Source organism: Danio rerio, chromosome 20 (assembly GCF_049306965.1).
Source record: "Danio rerio strain Tuebingen ecotype United States chromosome 20, GRCz12tu, whole genome shotgun sequence".
NCBI classification, from domain to species: Eukaryota; Metazoa; Chordata; class Actinopteri; order Cypriniformes; family Danionidae; genus Danio; species Danio rerio.
In genome coordinates, this window is record NC_133195.1 from 46,487,890 (window position 1) to 46,508,902 (window position 21,013).

General features: G+C 35.0%; 1 protein-coding gene across 50 annotated transcripts in view; it reads right to left on the reverse strand.

The window, feature by feature from the left end:
* The window catches only part of afdna (afadin, adherens junction formation factor a), a 224,077-nt gene that overhangs the window by 60,786 nt on the left and 142,278 nt on the right, over positions 1-21,013 (reverse strand). For all 50 annotated transcript variants that reach the window (XR_012396045.1, XM_073933620.1, XM_073933619.1 and 47 more), the window contains 6 exons: positions 15,612-15,757; positions 12,993-13,087; positions 11,076-11,341; positions 6,338-6,481; positions 1,305-1,503; positions 907-1,010 (listed from right to left, as the gene is read on the reverse strand). Coding sequence is in view for 49 of the 50 variants with exons in the window: in XM_073933620.1 (XP_073789721.1) it covers positions 907-1,010; positions 1,305-1,503; positions 6,338-6,481; positions 11,076-11,341; positions 12,993-13,087; positions 15,612-15,757 (954 nt within the window). In the remaining variant the exon portion in view is untranslated. The remainder of the gene's footprint in view (positions 1-906; positions 1,011-1,304; positions 1,504-6,337; positions 6,482-11,075; positions 11,342-12,992; positions 13,088-15,611; positions 15,758-21,013) is intronic.

Below are 21,013 nucleotides of genomic sequence, written 5' to 3' on the forward strand. Positions count from 1 at the left end.
ATCATTCTGTTGATCATTCATTTATCTATCCTTCTATGGATCTGTCCATCCATTCACACATCAGTTGTCCGAGTTTGTCATCCATCTATCATTCGTTTATCCATCCTTCTATGCATCTCTCCGCCTGTCCATTCATCCATCTATCCATCCATCCATCGTCTGAGTTTCTCTGTCATCTATCTATCATTTTATCATTACTTCTATTATTTGTTCATCTATCCTTCTATGTATCTGTCCATCTATCCGTCCATCCATCCATTGGTTGTCTGAGTTTCTCTGTCATCTATCTATCATTCTATCCATCATTCTATCATTCATCTATCCTTCTATGCATCTGTCCATCTATCTGTCCGTCCATCCATCCATTGGTTGTCTGAGTTTTTCTGTCATTTATATATCATTTTATCATTCCGTCTATCATTTGTTTATCTATCCTTCTATGTGTCTGTCCATCTATCCATCCATTAGTTGTCAGTTTGTCATCTATCATTTTATCATTCTGTCAGTCATTTGTTTATCTATCCTTCTATGCATCTGTCCACCCCTCCATCCATCCATCTATACATTGGTTGTCTGAGTTTCTGTCATCTATCTATCATTTTATCAGCCATCCATCTGTCAATCTATCCATCTATCTACCCATCTATGCTGTCTATGTATCCATCTATCTACCCATCTATGCTGTCTATCTATCTATCTATCTATCTATCTATCTATCTATCTATCTATCTATCTATCTATCTATCTATCTATCTATCTATCTATCTATCTATCTATCTATCTATCTATCTATCTATCTATCTATCTATCTATCTATCTATCTATCTATCAAAATGTTTTTCTACCAGTCTGTTGGTATGTCTATCTTTTTGTCAGTCCATCTATCCAAATAGAATCAAAACTTACCAGTTCTGAGGTGTCGGCTGAGAAGTGACTGTCACAGTTGGCTCCTTCAAAATAAATGGTCCAAGTTCCCGGCGAGCGTGGATGAGGAGTCAATCTACAGAAACCTGGAGGAGATTAAGCAGATTAAAACACTGAACTTCAATCTTCTCCGTCTTTATCACACACACACGCACCTGCAAAACACACTCTCTCTTTCTCTCTCTTGCATAAAAAAACAAATAGTGACAGGAATGGCAGCAAACAGAGTTTTCTACAGAACCTTAACAAACTGCATTCCACTGCCGTCACGTCAGCCTTAAACAAACGCCAACCGCCCTCTGATTCACCATCCACCTGATACTCATTGTGCGCATCAAACGCTCCCAAAAGTCATTAAAAGCCTGTTTATCGTTTTTTACCTCTCTGGCAAAGTGGCTCTAGAAACTCTTGGAATCCGTTGGGAATGTTGCGCACCACATCGCACGAGTAGCCGTCCTCAGGCAGCAAGAAAGGCAGCTGAAGGTCGGGGTCCTCTTCCAGCTGAACCTCCCGCCCGTCGCTTCGGGCCAGTTCGTCTGCAGTGTTTTCGGCCACGGCCACCACGTGATCAATCAGCTCCTGTAGGCATGAAGAGGACAATGATACAGGCACTCCAGGAGTGAGTTTTGGTAAGATGGGGTGCATCTAATTCAGCCTTGTATCCCTTTAACACTAAGCTGGTTTAAGTGCTGTTTAAGATCTACCTATCCACCTTCCTACCTAAACCAGGACCTTCTAGAAGTCCCTGCAGGACACATTTTTAAAGATAAAAACTATGGTACAGACTATTTTTCTTATCAGTTATGTACATTGGAGTTTATCGTTACATCTAATGTTAATAAATAATGTTTACTGCATTACTTTAGTGTCATGTGTGTTAACATGATGGTGTTTCATAATTTATTGGTAATGACAAGAAGTGTCTTCTAAATATTTGTTCACTGTAGAAAATTCTGGATTCCACACAATCGATTTATGTTTAGACAACAAATTAAGAAATTAAGCTCACTTATTAGTTTTGACAAATTTAAGTGGAATGAACATAAAACAATTAAGTTTCCCCATCCAAAAAAATCCTCAAGAATTGTGTTGTTTTAGCTAATTTTAAACAAGCAGTTTGAACAAAGTGTATAATGTGTAGATGTTAGTACTTTAAAACACTGAACATTACAAATAACTTCATGAAGTAATGAAATACTTTAAATTAGGTCTTCAAAAAAATGAACATTGCAATATTTCAGTTTACTGTGATTTAGATTGGGAAATACAGTTGAAGTCAGAATTATTAGCCCAATTTCTGTTTAATGAAGAGAAGATTTTTTAACACATTTTTAAACATAGTCTTAATAACTCATCTCTAATAACTGATTATTTTTATCTTTGCCATGATGACAGCACATAATATTTTACTAGATGTTTTTAAAGACACTTCTATTCAGCTTAAAGTGACATTTAAAGGCTTAACCAGGGTAATTAGGTTAACTAGGCAGGTTAGGGTAATTAGGAAAGTTATAATGTATAACGATGGTTTGTTCTGTAGACTACGGAAAAAATACATCTTAAAGGGGCTAATAATTTTGACTGTAAAATGTTTTTTAAAAAATTAAAAATTAAAAAATGAGACTCCAGAAGAAAAAATATCATCAGACAAACTGTGAAAACGTCCTTGCTCTGTTAAACATAATTTGGGAAATATTTAAAAAAGAAGAAAAATTTGAAAGACGGGGCTAATAATTCTGACTTTAACTGTAAATGCAATTTCACCAGATGACTTGAATAGCTTGTAAATAATTCATATTGTTGGAAATCGGCAAAATATAAATTGATATAATAAAAAAATAAATATAATAAAAAATGACAAGCAAAGTTAAATTCAACAGATACAAATAAACAATGATTTATGGGGTTTTATGGGGAGTTAAACAGTATTCAGCAACACAAATTAAATAACCACAGTATAATAACAATGATAATAATAACACTATCATTTTCTTTAAGTAAATAATTATATCATTTCAAATTACAATCTTTAAGCCTTAACCGTTTAATTTGCTGTGCCCAAATGGCTTAAATTAGCCTGAAATGCTTCCACAGTCACAGGCCTTAATAATAAACACACATTCAAATAATACAGTTCCACTCTAAGGTCAAAAGTCAGCAATTCATTGTCAATATCAGGTCAAATATAATCCCTACTAAATTGCACATCCCTGTGATGTGACTATTGCGGACTCACACATAGTAACATTGATGTTGAAACGATATATTATGCAGCCCTATTTAAGATTAATAATCAAATGTAGACATTTCATTTGCAGCTTCTACCATATGTTTGGCCGTAAACTTCTAGCAACGACAACGGCCTCTTTTTTTAACAGTACATTTAAAGGCTATTTTTTAGGGATGCACTTATGCCGATACTTGGATTGGATATAGGTTCGATAAGGCATATTTTTGCTGGATCGGGTATCAGCCAGCTGGAACGGATCCAAATCCAATCTTGCGTGTGTGCTATATTCTGTGTGATTTATAAGCCAACAAAGCCATGAAGGTACCCTATTATGAGGCACTAGAATGTTGTCATGTAGCCCTACTACTGTGTATGCCAAATGTTCTAAAGCCATTCTATAGTTTGATGTGAAGCACAGATTAATATTAAAGTGGTTAAATTCATGTTCAATTCAGCGCTTCGCCACAGCAACTGTCAATCATTCTCCATTCATTTACAATTCAAACTGCGTGTCACGTTTATAACAACACGAAAAACTCTTCAAGACTATTTGTTTCTGTTTATATAATTAGTGGAGAAACGGATTTAGTTTAGCATTAAATGGATTCATTTTGGAACAAGGAGTTTATTGCTGTTTCTACATCATGTTGCGCTGTCTGTTAGATCAGCAGATCGCATTCACAACACTGGAGAGGGTTATTACCTGCTCTTCACACACAAAATAGGCCTACCTGATATTTTAAATAAAAAAAAAATCTCAATAATACATTGGACAGATCCTCAACGCACCGATTTCTTCCCTATGTGCTGCTCATTTTTGAAAAAGACCGTAGATACCGGAAGACTGCACGTTGTCTCAGTGATGCACCATGCGCTTCATTCACACACCACCATTCTGTTCTCTCATCCTTCGACTTTATTCTTCTGAGGGGAATACTTTAAGTGCTGCAAATAGTTTGTAAAGCTTGGCTCATTGTGGTCAAAGTAGCTAAATTAATAAATCTGAAAATGACCGGCGCTTTATGAATTGTCATTAGCAGAAAATTTTATGTATATCAATATTTGATTTAGACCAGTTTGTGTTTGGCGATGAAGCATTTAAGCAGACCTTGTTTTAAACTTTCTCCGTCACTTTCTCCGAAACACTTACACTTACACTTACAGAAACAGTTTAGTCTGAGTCAAACCTGCAGGAAAATATCAGGTTTTACAAAAAGGTTGGTTATTTTACCAATGATTAGGGTCAATAGTGGTAGCCTATTGCAGATTTCAGGGAAACATCTTAATATTCATAAAGGAAATATAAGCTGGACCACAACAGATCAATAGCCCCTTTCACACAGTGATAGCGGTAAATACTTTACTGGAAAATTCAAAAAAGCGCTGTTCACACAGGCGAGGACGTTACAGGATTTTCCCACAAAAGACCACTTAGAAATCCATTCCAAAATACAGGTAAATTCTGACATCATTAACCAGAAATGACCTCTAAACGGCTGCGCTTGTATTTGTAAACATTTGACTACATTTCAAAATCTGTGGATGGAGAAGTATTGTGAACAACTTTGATGAAAATATAGAGGAACACTTTCGCATGTAGAGATGTACATGATATGTGTGTGTGCTGGCGCTCACGGGCTCCTTCACGGGCACACGCGACACGTTAAGCAACTGAAGAAAGCAGAGCTTGAAGGTAAACAAACAACGCCTTATCACTAGCATCTTATCGATAATTATTTACAAAGTTGGCATTAAGAAGGAACATATAAACGTTGTCTGACTAACATCTAGCAGCTGAATGTGGCAGGAAAAATATTCAAAGGCTTTTATTTTCATAAACCGCATGTACGTGAATGCGTCTGACTGTACTGATTGGCTAAAGTTCCGGCAATCTTCCTTCAGCGTTTACACAGCGCAACATTTCGGCAAATTACAGGAAATGTTACAACTTCTCTTTCCGGAAAATAGCCAGAACGAATTTACCGGTATTTTCAAAAAGGGCCTGTTCACACATACAGACCTTTCGGGAAAATTGCCAGTAATTTTCCGGAACGGTCTATATGTGTGAAAGGGGCTAATGTATAAGGTATGCTCAAATAATGTAGCCTAGTTTACAGCAAGCATCATGTTTTTAGTTGGATTGTGTCGTCTGGCATATACAGTAGGGTTATAGGTCTGTCATTTTTACTAAAGAAGATGTATTATTTGAGTTTATTATCAGAGCTATAGAAACTGAATTTTTCTTAAAAAATTAAAAATATAAATACGCACAGTATTGGGATCTGATCTGTATCAATCGATACTCAGAATTTTGGTATCGAGATCAGATCGGTTCCAGAAAAATGGTATCGGTGCATCCCTACTATTTTTCAAAGCATAGAAGTGAAAACCACTTGTGTCAGGGGTTTAGAGCAGGGTTGCAATGACTAATAAGATGAACAGAAACCTGTTAGAATCTTCATGTTTGGATGTTAATTTAGAGCAATAAAACCAAAACAATGAAACATCTGCAAATAGCAGTTTCCATCCATCGATTTTTATCCATATTTTGTAACATTGCATTAAAAAAAGCATAAAGTAAATGCTGAGATGTGCATAGCCGATTAGAAAAAATGCACATAAAGCACAATGTAAGCGCATTTACCAAATACACATTCCAGCATGTGCATAATAAAGAGCATCTCGTGCCTCTAAAAGCCACCGCGTGTTCATTGCATTTCATCTTCTGAGAAGAAAGTCATTTATCATATAAGAAAAACAAAAACACTGTGCTCACTGTGGCTTCTTCTAGGAGGGCTAATAATTGTGACCTTAACTATATTCGGTAACATAAGGCCTATTTATATTAAAGCTTTCCAGCGCATGGAAAAGCAAACAAGTTCTGAGAAGGCTCACCAGTCAAACTAACTCTGAACCCGGCAATAACACAAGCTCTAATCTAGCACCCGGTTGGTGGAAAAGCGATATGCGAGAAGCTACAGAACAGCGAACATCAGTTACAGCAGTATATAATGACAGTAATATTTCACATCAAACAAGGAGGTCACATTATGAGGGACCCTGAGGTTGAAGGAAATGAGTTGAGCTTCTGTGAGCGTGCAGAACACCTGTTTGGGTTTATCTGGAACAGGACACATGTCATTAGTGCAGGACTACAGGGTTTAAACGAGACAGCTTACTTACAGGAGGAATGTAGGGTTCGTCAGGAGCGCAGTGGTAGTTGCTCAGCAGAGCGTTGAGCTGAAGAGAGTTGAGCTTGAAGCAGGTGTTGTTGATGTTCTGGACATCTTGCATGGAGTACTTGTCCATAGTAAGGAGGGTCGTCGCCTTAAGAGACACAGGGACAGTTAGCATAAAGCATGGGCTTACATTACACGCATTTAACCAAGGAGCGTTTAAAAAAAAAAAAAAAGTTTCCTAAATATATTTTTTTACAAATTGTACTTGCTGCATTTGTGAAGTGCAGATGGTTAAATCCTAAACCTCCTTCACATTAGATTAAAAGAGTGTGAGAGCTGTATGAAATGGAACAAATAACATAAGCATTGCGACTATTTTTACCAAAAAGATGGACCCCTGTCATGCCTTTAATCCTTCAATATCCAGCCATATTGTTGTGAACAAGGCTACACCTTTATTTATCAACTATATCCATCTGATTGTCCTTATTTGTTCTTCTTTTTTAGTTTTTTTTCAATGTCCTAAGAATGCTTTTATTTTCTACATGCTTTTACAGCTATCACGGTAGTTGTAAATTGATGGACTAACATAAAAAAATATGACACTTTATTGTATGGTATGCAATGTTATGTTTTTTACTAAAAATAAGTAAGACAAATAAAGAATAAATAGGGCAAATAGCACCTTTAGTCAAATTAGAACACACATTAGAACACACTTATTCACTGTAAATAATCTGGAATCAGCTCTCAGAAATGATCAGACGTGCTCAAGCATTAGGCACATTCAAATCAATACTTAAATTACCTTTTTAGCTGTGCCTTTACTGAATGAGCACTGTGCTCAACTGACAGATCACACTATTATGTCTTTCTTTTTTTCATTCCTCTAAAACCAGTTTTTAAAACATTATTTGGCTTTTTGTTCTTTGTTGTTTTTATTTCTTATACTTGTTTTATTTATTTTGGTTTATGTAAAACGCTTTGAATTATCATTGTGTACGTGTTATATAAATGAAATTGCCTTGAATAAATATTAAATTTAAAATATATTTGTCCTCCAAAATTTTCCTTGACACTTTCAAATATTCTGGTTGCAGAGGTGGTGGAAGATATATATATATATATTGTATTATAATTGTAATTACCTTTTGATATATTATATATATAAGGATATATATATATATATATATATATATATATATATATATATATATATATATATATATAATTTTATTTTTTTTTTAAGAGGATGGTATACATACATAAAAGTATGTATTTGTAAGTGTTTAGTTTTCAGTGAACAAACCATCATAAAAAACTATTGATGAGACAATCATGATTAGTCTATTTAATTTTCTTTGCGCTTCTCTGTGTGTGCGCTGCTATATCAGTTTAGTATGTTCACTATGTTCCATAACTGCCCTGCTGGTCATGTCTTTGTTGTGTTAGACCATTTTGTGTGGTACCGCACAACACTGCAGCATTGCGAGTGGTCACGTTCATTCACTCTTGATTTTCAGTGGCCCCACCTGTATATTTTAAACTGTATGTGTGAGTGTGTTTGTATTTTTTTTTCCCCTTTAATAATTACTTTTCATGTTTTTTTTTCTGTCTGTATTGCTTTATTTACATAATCATGAAAAGATTTTTAACATATATTTTTAACAGATCTTTGTCATCTTTGACCATCATAACAATTATTGAATTATCCATATAGGCGTGTATTATTATTTATGGTCATTGTGTATTTAATACATTTTTTTAAATATCTTTTTTTTTCCAGAATCAAACAAAAAGTGCTCAGGGGTAGCTTAAATAATGTGTAGGTGCTCTTTGGATGAGGGATTCATAAGAATAAATAGTCTAAGGCACCGAAAAATGTGGAAAAATATTTGAAAATGGAAAAATGTTTTACATTATTTTCACATTTTTTGATTGCCTTAGAAAAAAAAGATAAACAGCAAAAAGCAGTCTGTTACTTGTTTAGACTTTAATAAAACATTAGTAAATGCTGAACTTTTATAATCAATAAATGCTGTACAAGCACTGTTCATTCTGAGTTCAGCTAATTAAATACATTAACTAACATGAAACCTTATAATAAAGTGTGACCACTCATTCTTCACAATTTTTTCATCTTAACATTTCCTTTTTGTTGAACTCCTGTTTCCAAATCCCTGCATGAGATAAATCAATATTAAAAGGTATAAATCAGAAATTTCAACCACCCATGTACTGGAAAACAAAAGATTAGTTAAAGCCTAAACAGGCAACATAACCCAAGGTCACATTTTCCACCATCTTATAAAACAATCATACACACAACAGAATAAGCCGCAAGAAAGCTCCACAAAACAGTACATGTAATCCTATTGTGCATGTACATGCATGTTTTGTGGAATAAATGTGGGAGAAATCCCTCTGTATGGGCCAACAAAACAAAGTAGATAGGGCAAATGATGTCTTAATTTAATCCAAAAAATGCCAAAAGGTGTGCATTTAAATTAGGTAAAGTCTATACAGTTAGGACTGTGTTGTTTTGTGTTTCTGTGTGTTTGATTTGTTCAAGATTGGGGGCATGCCCTCAGCGCACCTGATGCTGGTCAGCGCCCTTATTTAAACCCCGTCAGAAAGTTGGTCGGGACCGCTGTTCATTCACTTGGCAGTTGGCCAGAGCTGCAGTCCAATTTGAGCATTGTTATTTTGTTTCCCATCCATACACTATCACTGACAAGACTTACCACATCCAATCACTTGCTTTTCACACTGGTTGAACATACTGATACTGATGTTTTGATTATATTATTTTCAATTGTTCAAATAAATAGTCTTTTTGATTATATTTCGCCGGGTCGTCTCCCTCACTATGTTACGTCCCTGAGCCAGGTGTACATTAGTACTAAGTACTAATTAGTACATTAGTAACACATTAGCTAATATTTTATAATTCAATATATCGGCAATATATATATATAGGCAACTAAAAATGCTGTGAATAATTGTTTATTGAATTTTTAGAGTGTTTTTTGAGTAAATTCAGATTGTATTAGCAGTGATGTTCAACTGAAACTAACTGTTTATCTTGATAGTCCAAACATGAACATTTTCTCAAGCTAATCTGGCCTATGCTAAAATATTGATTGAAAATCTTGTGGTTATTTACAGTTAACACTGTATGACAAGGCTACAATAAACTGAACTAAACTGAAAACTACAAAAGCTTTTATTCATCTTATCTGACATTAATTTCTTAGTTACTGCCTAAAAATGCTATCGAATCTTAAAGGCAATCGTTCTAGTAAATTAATAACTAATAAAATTCAACTGTATTTTTAATAAATCTGGCTTTTACTCATTGTTGACTTGAATCCATTAACTAACGTTTACTAATCAGAGTTTAATTGTAAAGTGCTAACTATTGCACTTCATAATCCTTTTGCAATTTAGGGTTGAAGCATATTTACTCTGAACATACTGTATACAGTCAAGCCTGAAATTATTCATACACCAATCAAATTCTGAATTAAAGTTTTCGTTCGAATGTAAATAAAAGTTGAGAAATATTTGCCTCTTGTAAACCATCTTCAGGAGAAGCTTGAGTCACTTACGCCAAAAATAAATCAACTGCTGGTTGAATAAAAGTCTGTAACTGTAAAACAGAATTTGATAGTGGTGTGAATAATTCCAGGTTTGACTGTATATATAATATAACAAAAGACATGTTTTGATAATACAAAAAGTATGTTTTGACAATATACACTTAATAACAAATAAACTTGCTGCCTTCATATTTTTTAGTTAAATCAAATGAACTTTTCCAGTCATCTCAACTTAAATAAATAAAAAAATATAAAGTTAAACTTTGTATAATTAAAAAATAGAGTCGAAATCAGATTAACTTTTTAAAATAAGTTTAAGCAACATACAAATATTTGTTTTTGCAGATTAAGTCTATATCATGACAATGTTTTATACCATAATAATAATAATAATAATTCATTTTATTTGTAATGCTCCTTTCTTACCCTAAATGCGCTATAGTGGTAGAAACAACGATAAAACATAGCTATTGTACAGTATAATAGAATAATCGCATAAAACGTAGCTAATGACAACACAATACTCATAACAACACATTGATACCGTCATAAGCCTAGTATATAGTTGAAGTGAGAAATATAAGCCCTCCTGAATTATTAGCCCACTACTATATTTTTTCCCCAATTTCTGTTAAACATAAAGACGATTTTTTAAACACATTTCTAAGCATAATAGTTTTATTACCTCATTTCTAATAACTGATACATTTTATCTTTGCCATAATGACTGTAAACAACATTTTACTAGATATTTTTCAGGATACTAATATTCAGCTTACAAAGATATTTAACTATGTTAACTAGGCAAGTTAGAGGAATTAGGCACGGCATTGTATAACGTAGATTTTTTTTCTGTAGGCAATCCAAAAAAAAAAAAAAATACCGCATAAGGGGTCTAATAATATTGACCTTAAAATGGTTTTAACAAAATGAAGAACTAGTAAAAATAGCCACTTATTCTAGCCAAAATAAAACAAATCAGCAGACTTTCACCTGTAGAAAAAATATTATAGGAAATACTGTAAAAAGTAAACATAATTTGGGAAATATTTGAAAAAAATAAAATAATAATAAAAAAATAATAAATCACAGAAGGGCCAATAATAATTTTGACTTCCACTGTATTTGTGTGCAGTATACCTGGACTATGCGGCTGAGGTGGCAGTCTGCAGCCAGCTCCAAGCCTTGTTTCTCAGCCCAGGCCTCAATATGACTGAGCTGCTGGCGAAGGATGGCGCCCCAGTAGTGTGAGCACAGGCCAGAATCGGCCTCCGTCACCAGCTTGTTAAAGAGCCACATGTTGACGAAGTGGAAGAGCTGCGAAAACAGTTGGATGGTGAGCGCCGCGTTCACACGGCATCGGCGCAGCAGAGACATGGCACCCGTCAGCGTGTGCAGAACATCCTCTGTGGATAAAAAGGAAATTCAGGCCTTATTAACACAGCATCAACACAAACTGCATCAGAATTCTAGTATTTATTTAAACACTGGTGTAATGTTTAGAAACCACCGATGTTGGCTAGGATAAATATTTATAAAATGTATGGGTTTTTCCCAAATGGCTCAGTGGTTAGCACTGTCACCTCACAGCAAGAAGGTTGCTGGTTCGAGTCCCAGCTGGGCCAGATAGCATTTCTGTGTGGAGTTTGCATGTTCTCCCCGTGTTGGCATGGGTTTCCTTCGGGTGCTCCGGTTTCCCCCATAGTCCAAAGACATGTGCTATAGGTGAATTGAATAAACTAAATTGGGTGTAGTGTATGTGTGTGAATGTAATAGTGTATGAGTGTTTCCCAGTACTGGGTTGCAGCCGGAAGGTCATCCGTTCCAGCAACCAGCATTCTTCAAAGTATCTTCCTTTGTGTTCAACAGAAGAAAGAAAGTTTAAAACCAAATCAGTTAGAGTAAATAGTGAGTAAACTTTTATTTTGAATTATCCCTTTAAGATGTTAATAACTTTTAATAAGTATATGTTTTACACAGTGGATGCCCAAGTGATTCATGTGAAACAAATTTATGTCAAGAAAGTGCAATATTTTTGCCATAACTAAGATAACTGAGAAAAGAAACTGCAAGCTTCTGTTAAGGAACTAAAACCAGCTCTTTTGAGCTGAGCACTACTGCTGTCGACTAACAATCCCGCCACTAGGTGGTCCCATAACTATCACAAATCAAAAAATTCTTACTTCCCAATAAAACTTTTCAGAACAGTTGAATAGAGTAAAAAAATAAAAATAAATAAAAAAGGTTACAAATATAAGGTGAATAATGTGTAAAAAAAAACACACACACACACTTTTGACCAAAAAAAAAACAAGATTTTTTTTACATACTCTAAAATTTTATATCTACATATGCAATAAGAAAAAAAAATACACCAACTTGCACAATTTTAAAAACAATTTAGGTGTATTTTCGAAGTTTTCTTTAAATTATAAACCTTGTTTTGTTACATAAAAAAAGTATGAAAAGGAAAAAAGATCAAAACATAAAAAAAAGAAAAGTACTATTTGTGTAGTTTACCCAAATTTTTTAAATTCTGCAATCATGTAATCAAGCTTAAATTCTTATAAATTACACACTTTCTAAAATGCTGTTTAAATATGCAAACGTGGCATTCACCAATTTGCATATATTGTTCAAGAATTTTATGTTTACTTTATATTATAGCACAAAGCACAAAATCTAAAAAAAACTGACAGGTGTAAAAAGTGCTATTGGCGAAGTTCACTCAAAAATTTTAATTCTGCAATCACTTAATCACACATCACTTGTTCAAAACCTATTTGAGTTTAATTGGTATGCTGGTAGCTGCCACCCATTCCCTTCCATAGCATTTTTCCCCTACCAAGGAAGCCGATGGGTGCCAGCAACCAGCATTCTTTAAAATATCTCGTGTTTAACAGAAGAAAGAAACCCAAAGATTTAATACTCCAATGATTGAAGAGTTAAGGAGAGAGTCTGCTTATACTGATCAACTTAATAATCATACATGCCAGTTCAAAACAAATAAATATGTAAAAGAATAAAATATAATACATAAACGAATATTCTGCTCACCTATCTTAGGCCTCTGTGGGTTTTGCTCGTCGGGATCTTCCAGGAAAGCTGGCATGTAGTTATTGAGATCTGACTGCAGACAGTGCACCAGGTACCTGCGGGAACACAAATTATTTAATATATCCACCAGCAAGGGCCTTAAAAGAACTTCCTGTAAAATCCCACAGTAAATCTGAGAGCTGGCTGCTTCATAAACCGCACAAAAGCACAGTTGTTTCAGCTGCTCGTTCCAGCGCTTATAGGAAACCGAGGGCCTAAAACCACATTGTTTTTGTGCTGAAAACCAGCCTCAGGACTATAACTCTCCCTCTCTCATACAAACTACAGCTCAGCCAACACAAGCCAGACACTGAACAACATTCCTTACATTCAGCACTTCCTGACGCCTGATAATGGTTACAGGAACACAGTATGACCAGGGCAACATTTAGTTTAACAATAAAGGTCAGCAATATTCATCCATTCAGAATTAGATTTAAATGTGCAATAACCAATCATTTATACAATTTATTTACAATATTTCACATATTTATAAGCACATTTCATCTTGTAAAGTTTACTAAATTGTATATATATATATATATATATATATATATATATATATATATATATATATATATATATATGTGTGTGTGTGTGTATACACGCATAAATCAAAAAATACACACACGCATATATATATATATATATATATATATATATATATATATATATATATATATATATATATATATATATATATATATATATATATATATATATATATATACAGGGCTCGAAATTGCGACCATTTTGGTCGCATATGCGCCCGAAAAATTAATCGATGCGAACTCATAATAAATTTGGGCGCATTAGTGTGACCTGTTTTGATTTTTTTTTTTCAAACGTGCTGAATCGCTCTTCCCTGCCGCTATATTGGTTCATATTAGCTGTCAATCACTCAAGGCTTTCCACTGTTAGATGACAGGGAGGGAGCTTTTATGTCCACGGGAAATGCAAACGGCTAAAGTGTGAAAACTTAAAGCACACAGGTTTGCAAAGTGCAAACCCCACCTAAAGTTGAGACGCAGATGAGAGCGATCATGACACGTGGTGAATATTGATCCGCCAGCTGAGATCAATCGAGTACGTGCTTTTCGGAGAAGGTGGCTGAATCTCGATGTGTTGCATTCACTGCGTGTTCAGCGCAAATGTCCGCTAAAAGTCAAATCTAATACTGTATCATCGCCAAAGAAGCTCGCCTTTACTAAGTTTACACTGAAACTGCGTCTCATAACAAACAGCGGTATTGCGCCGGTGCTTAACCTGCTCAAAAATGGGGTCGGCTGACTCGCCTGCTTTTCCACATACACAGAAAAATGAAAATCAGCTCAGACAGAACATTTAAATTGACACAAACTGAAACCAAAACTTTTAAAGAGTGATAGAAGTGAGACTTTACTTACTTTCTTTTGCCTATTCTTTCTTGAGGTGTATATATTTTTTTTTATTTAGTTACTGATGACTGTTTTGCAGCTTTCAGCCTTGAATTTAATATTTTATTATAATCTTTTGTTTGTTTTGCAGCAGAAATATTATTTATTAGACTGACATGCATATATATGCTGTTTAGCAGTACAAAATAAATATTTCTTACTGCAATGCTTCATTTTTGTTTGATGCAAACTATAAATTTATTTTTCATAAAGTAACAGACTTTTTATAGCACATAACTTACATTTAAACACATTCAAGGCAGCATGATGATGAGAAATGTAATTCATTGTTACTATTATTGTCATTTTCATCATCATTAATATTCTAGAACTATTAGACACACATTTTGTAATTATTGCACACAAATATCAATGTAATCTCAGCATTAGTTATAGTTGTTTCTGGTTTTTGTTAGTCCTAATTGATGTTGTTTTAAAATACAATAAGTCCCTTAAAATACAATTTGCAGCGGTGCTCATTCATTTTTGGTGGGTGCTCCTAAATTTTTTCTGGTGCTCCTAAATTTTTGAAGTTGGGAGCACCGGTGCTACCAAGTAAAAAAGTTAATTTCGAGCCCTGTAAATATAAATATATATATATATATATATATATATATATATATATATATATATATATATATATATATATATATATATATATATATATATATATATATAGAATTAATTGCTAGAGAATGCTCAGAGAATTAATTGCTAGAGTAAGAGTGCTATTTATTTATTTTGTAAGTGTTTCTACAGGTGGTTTGTCAGGCCCACTCACCTGTGTGAAGCACCCTTCATAAATGCACAGTGTTTGTGTTGGTTAATGTGCCAGTGAGATGAATGAGTGTTTTCTAAACAGGTGGTTTATTAAGTCCACTCACCTGTATGAGGCACATTCAGAATTCATAGTATTTTAGTGTGTAGTGAGGTGGGAGAGTGAGAAGAGGGGTTTTGGTTTTATTCATCGGGTTCAGTTGCTCTCGTTTTTAGTTGTCATTTGTAGAATACCAGTGAAGTTGAAAGCTTGAAAGTTTTTATAATGCATAATAGGGGCTCTTTAAAGGTCTTGTGAAGTGCTTTAAAATGTGCAGTTTTTTATTACACATGCATTTTTTATTAAACCTGAACTTGAACAACTAACTTGAAGGCCATCTGAACAAGATGAGCGAGCACATCCTGAGCATCCAGCGTGATGCGACTCAGATCCTTGTCCTGTTTGATGAAGTTCAGCAGCTCAGAAGCGTTCGCCATCCAAAACGCCAGAGCTCCAGCGATGTTCTTCTGTTTCTGTAACGCAACAAGAGAAAACCGACACAGAAACAAAGCGTTAAACACAGCTAAAGCAAAACAATCCACCACAAAAAACAACATAAGAAAAAAAAAGAGTTACAGCCATGAGAAGCACTGAGTAGAACTCCCGGGATAGACGTGTGCCTCCGTTCAACCCTCCCGGCTTGCAACAACCAGTCACCGCGTCCAGAAAGATGGAAATCATTCACGTGTTAAAGAGTTAGCTCAAGCTGGTCAGGACTGACTGGGAAGCTGCGATGACTGGTTGCTCTCAATCCCACATCCCTGCAACACAGGCCCCGTTTACACCTGCTGTTAAGATGCATTTTCATCCATACGATCACAAGTGGACGGACTCTTAATACATCTGTGAAGGTTTTGAGCTTGTCCACTTTTAACCACATACAGAGGTGGTCAAAAACGCTTGCGATCAGACTGCTGTTACATTGTAGTCATTAATGTGGGCGAATGCAATTTAACAGCCACTAAAGATTATGTTTGCTTCCAAATATAGAAGTAGCTTTGAAGAAACACTGCACTTTTTTTGAAAATAGTCTCGATTTAGAGCTCCCTTACAGCCAAACAGTAGTAACAGTAACATTTTTAATTCCATTCAGTTGATCGTTGTGTATGGCAAGAGCACTTTTAGCTTAGCTTAGCATAATCCATTGAATTGGATTAGACCATTAGCATCTTGCTCAAAACATTTTTAATAAGTATTTAGATAGTTTTTAATTAAAAGATTTACTTTTCTTTAGTTATTAACCAAGTAACTTGATTATTAAGCAGCCACAATGATGATAAGCTATGATGTTACCTAGTTACGAGGCAGGGGACTATTTTCAGGTGCTGAATAATATCATTGCGCCTACAAAGTTCCTTGATTATTATGCTGGAATGAGAGTATAGTTCCTAGCCATATCCACCAAGAAAATAGCAACGTTTTATTTTCCATCAGTCTTAGTACATGATGTCACAACAAAAGAGTCAAGCTTTAAAGGGGTGGTCCACTACGATCTCATATTTTAAACTTTAGTTGATGTGTAATGTAACTGTGTGAACATAAACAACATCTCTGAATGTAAAAAGTTCTAAGTTCAATGCAAAGGGAGACCTTGGTTTTTACAGAGTTAGCTTAGCAAAGCCTACAATGAACGAATTTTGGGGACTACAAAAAAATACTTCCGCCCCCTGTGACATCACAAGTTCGTTTACTGCGCATCCCACACTGCGCATGCAGGTAAGGGCCGTGGCCAGAAACACTGTAACGTTATAGCAGAGATGCGTCTAAACGCTGCTGTTTCCGCAGAGCTTCGTCTGTTTCTGTAATTGGGCTTCCAAAGGACACGACACAAAGAGAGAAGTGCCTTCAGTTCAATATTAATTATCTTCCAGAGAATTATAAAATACTCAGCAAGCATGATTTGACAAAACAGCTCCAGAATCTGTCCCAGTTCAGTGCTGGATTCGGCTAAAATCTCCTCAAAGCAGAAGTTGTAAGCTACAAGTAAGTGTTTTTATTTGTTAAAATTGATCATGACATGTTCAATGGCTAGCGTTAACGGTATGCTGTAGCAATGATGTAAACAATGCGAAATGCTGCTTTGCGGGCAAACGATTTACCTACAAATTCATATCTATCAGCCAAACTGCTGTAACACACTCACACCACCAGCACGTTCGTGTCTCTTATGTGTGTGCGCACGGGACTGCACTGATAGTCTTCAAGGAGCTCCATGTGTTTCACATCTCAGATAATGAAGTCGCAAAAGATATGTGGATGATTCATATTACTTACACCTGTATATTCCGGATACTCGTGAAAGACGTCATACGCATAGAGTTAAAGAAATACAGATTAGCTTACCTGACTAGTGGTCGCAGCAGAATAATAAATCAAGGCTCAACGGGTAGCATCTCACACCTTGTGCTTTATTCTTCTGTCACGATATATTACAGAAAATAACTTAATCCAAGCATCAGAGAAAAAGAAAGTCCCACGCACATGCGCTTGCTAAAGTTTACACATTCACACACACACATAGACGCACACACACACACACACACACACACGCTGTTAAAGGAGCCGCACCCCATTTTCACTCCTTTGTTACAGACACTTGTCAGATGTTATTTTAGAGAGCGGGCGCGAGGTTGACTGCATGTTTACACAGCAGAAAAGCACGTGCTTTTACGGGCCGATCCGCCAATAGCAGCACATCATGACGATGACCAATCAGAGTCACTTAAGGGCGGGCCTTTTAGAGGAACTAGGAAATATGACAGCCGTTTTCATGTTAGCTGAGTAGCTGTGTATAATCAAAGTGAGATATATGAAAAACTTACGCGATTTCCTTCAAGTAAACCATAAGCACACATTGCTTTGCATCTTATAAACACAACCAAGCCTTAAAATTACATTCTGGACCACCCCTTTAAATGGAAAAAAATATCGATGCTCTTTGGTCATTTTTGAACGATATGCTAATGGTCTAATCTGATTCAATGATTTATGCTAAGCTATGTTAATAGTGCGCCCATGGACATGGAGATTAGCTGACATGGATACAAAAATGGTAAAACACAGCGGTTAAGCTCTAGGGTTGCGTCCGAAAACGCCTACAACTCAGTAGGTTCTGCATTCAAATTTGATTGAACTACACTACCGTTGAAAAAAGTACGTTCTGTACAGTATGAATGAGAGTAATACAAATGGAACTCAGAAGTACTACATCCGCCATTTTGTCACCATCACTTGACCTACCCGCGTCAGCTGCGACCCTTAACTCCCATTCATAAACTCTCTCATGGTGCATCATGGGAAAGCATAGCGTCATACTCGGCTCATATACTGTTTTTAGCATACTAAATAGTATGGAAGTATGCAATTTTAGACTAAGCCCTAAAGTTGTAAAATGAGGTATGAGAAATGAAAAAAATCCTATAATAGGGCAGCTTTTGATCAATTTGAGCATTTATTTAGTGAAATTCAGGCTTGTGAAGGCTTTATTTAGGCACTTTATTTATTTTCATCTCAGTCACCAATTGCATAATGTAAAGTTTTATTTGTGCAAAGAGACTCCACTTTTTAACAGTATGATTAACAGCAAAAATGTGGACCAAAGATAAATCTGATTTTAAATGTTTTTTGACAATGTTAGATGATAAGTAACATACAGCCACCCGCACACCAAAAGTGGTTGAAAGTGGACATCCAAGCATCAGTTGTCAATGCAAATGTGTGTCCCTTGTCTACTTGTGATCCGATAAACTAAAGTGCTTCTTAATCCCAGGTGTAAAGAGGGCCACAGAGGGGGGGATACACACAGCCCGGACCTAACCGGACCCCTGTGTATACCCGCACACGTCTATCACACATGACGGCGACATCAGCAACCCCCACCCAGTCCCGTCCCTCCCCAATACATCACACTGGCCACAGAACGCATCCGTAAGAACAATGACGTTAACCACAGACATGAAATCAAATGAAAGGAAATTAAAAAGTAGTGATGCACCGATCTTGATTTTTAACAGCCGACTCAGATTTAAGATTTTTCACAAGAAAATGAGCAGATTCCAATTTCCTTTTTTTATGACTAATTTCCTATTAGACTTTATAAGTTACAAATATAAAACGCATTATAAAAATCAGTGGTGTAACAGATCACAAATCTCACAGTCCGCATCACATTATGTTTTTTCGAATCATTTTTCGTATCAGATAAAAAAGGGAAGGAGACAAATGTAATTAGCTTTCTATTTATTTCAAAAACAGCACTGCAAGATGCCTTTGGTTTTAACAAACAGAGCTTAAAACCTGTAATTTTAGTAAAAATAAAATAAAGATATAATCAGCTGAATAAAAACAAATTGTAAATTATTCAGGACTGTAAAAAATTAACTGTAACAACTACTGTTGCTCATAACGCTAATTGTAAAAATCAATACAATCATTTTCAATAAAATAATTCAGTTATTTACTCCTAAAACTTCATGTTTCATTGCTAGATGTATCATTTTTGTAGAATTATTCAGTGGCATATTTTTAATGGCTGTTAATGGCCACCTATTGGTTAAATAATGTAAGTGCTGCCTAAAACTGTCATTTTCGAGCATCAAGTTAAATGCACATGATGGTGATTGTTGTCTTTACCATAAACATCAGTGTTTTATCTAAACTATAAGCTGTTATCCTAGTATTTCTGTGTTATTTCACTGCTTGTAACTTCATAACTAACTCACTAAAGACTGAATCTCTTTCTTGATTTTTGCGTTTTTTTTAACACAGATGTAAGCGCAGTTATTTAAAGGTTTAATAAACATATGCAAACCACCATAATTGATGATTTATGTTGTGTGGGTGTTGAGATCCCAATCATTTAATGATTAATCGTGCAGCTTACACTGAAAGCATTAATGCAGGCTAAACAAGTAGTGACAGAAAACACCTTTAATTAATAACCTAAGAAACCCACCAAATCCCAAATAACCTGTCACAACTTCTTCTGTCATCATTATATTTTACAGGAAAACCTAAATGCTTTCATACTGTGATCATTACAAATTAAGAATTAATCTACAAGCAAAAAATAAATGTATTAACCTAAGCCACGGGTCACGTGCGTTCCAAACCGTGGGTTGCTCTAACCTAACCCTAATTATATAATAAAAAAAACAACAACAAAAAAAAAAACAGAAACAAATTTACTTTCTGCCTGGAGGTGGCACTTACAGAACAAGTGTTTCCTTGGTTTAGTGCTGTAAAAAAAATGCAGCTGTGCCATGCTTTTATTTGCATTATATAGAGATGATCTAAGAAGTAAAAACATCTGAACTTCTCTCAAGACAACGGGTTTCCCTTCACTGGAAAAACAAACAGGTTGCATTAAATTAAGCTGAATCAAATGAACCACATGAGTTCTTTGAACTAATATTATATTAAACTGACTAAATACAGCTTGAGTAACAATTATCTTAGTATTATCTTAGTTGAAGGAGTAACAATGAACTTAAAACACATGTTGTTATGACTAATTGATCATAATGTATTCATTTTTACAGTGTTTTAGATACTTTATTAAAATTGCCACCTGAATATAGCTTTTATTTTATTTTTTCAGGTTTTATTTTGACAATTTCTATCAGCATCTTATGACTTTTTTAAATATTGTATTGATATCGGATCATCTAGATTAAAACTCACAATTGTATATATACTGTATATATATATATATACACTGTATATATATA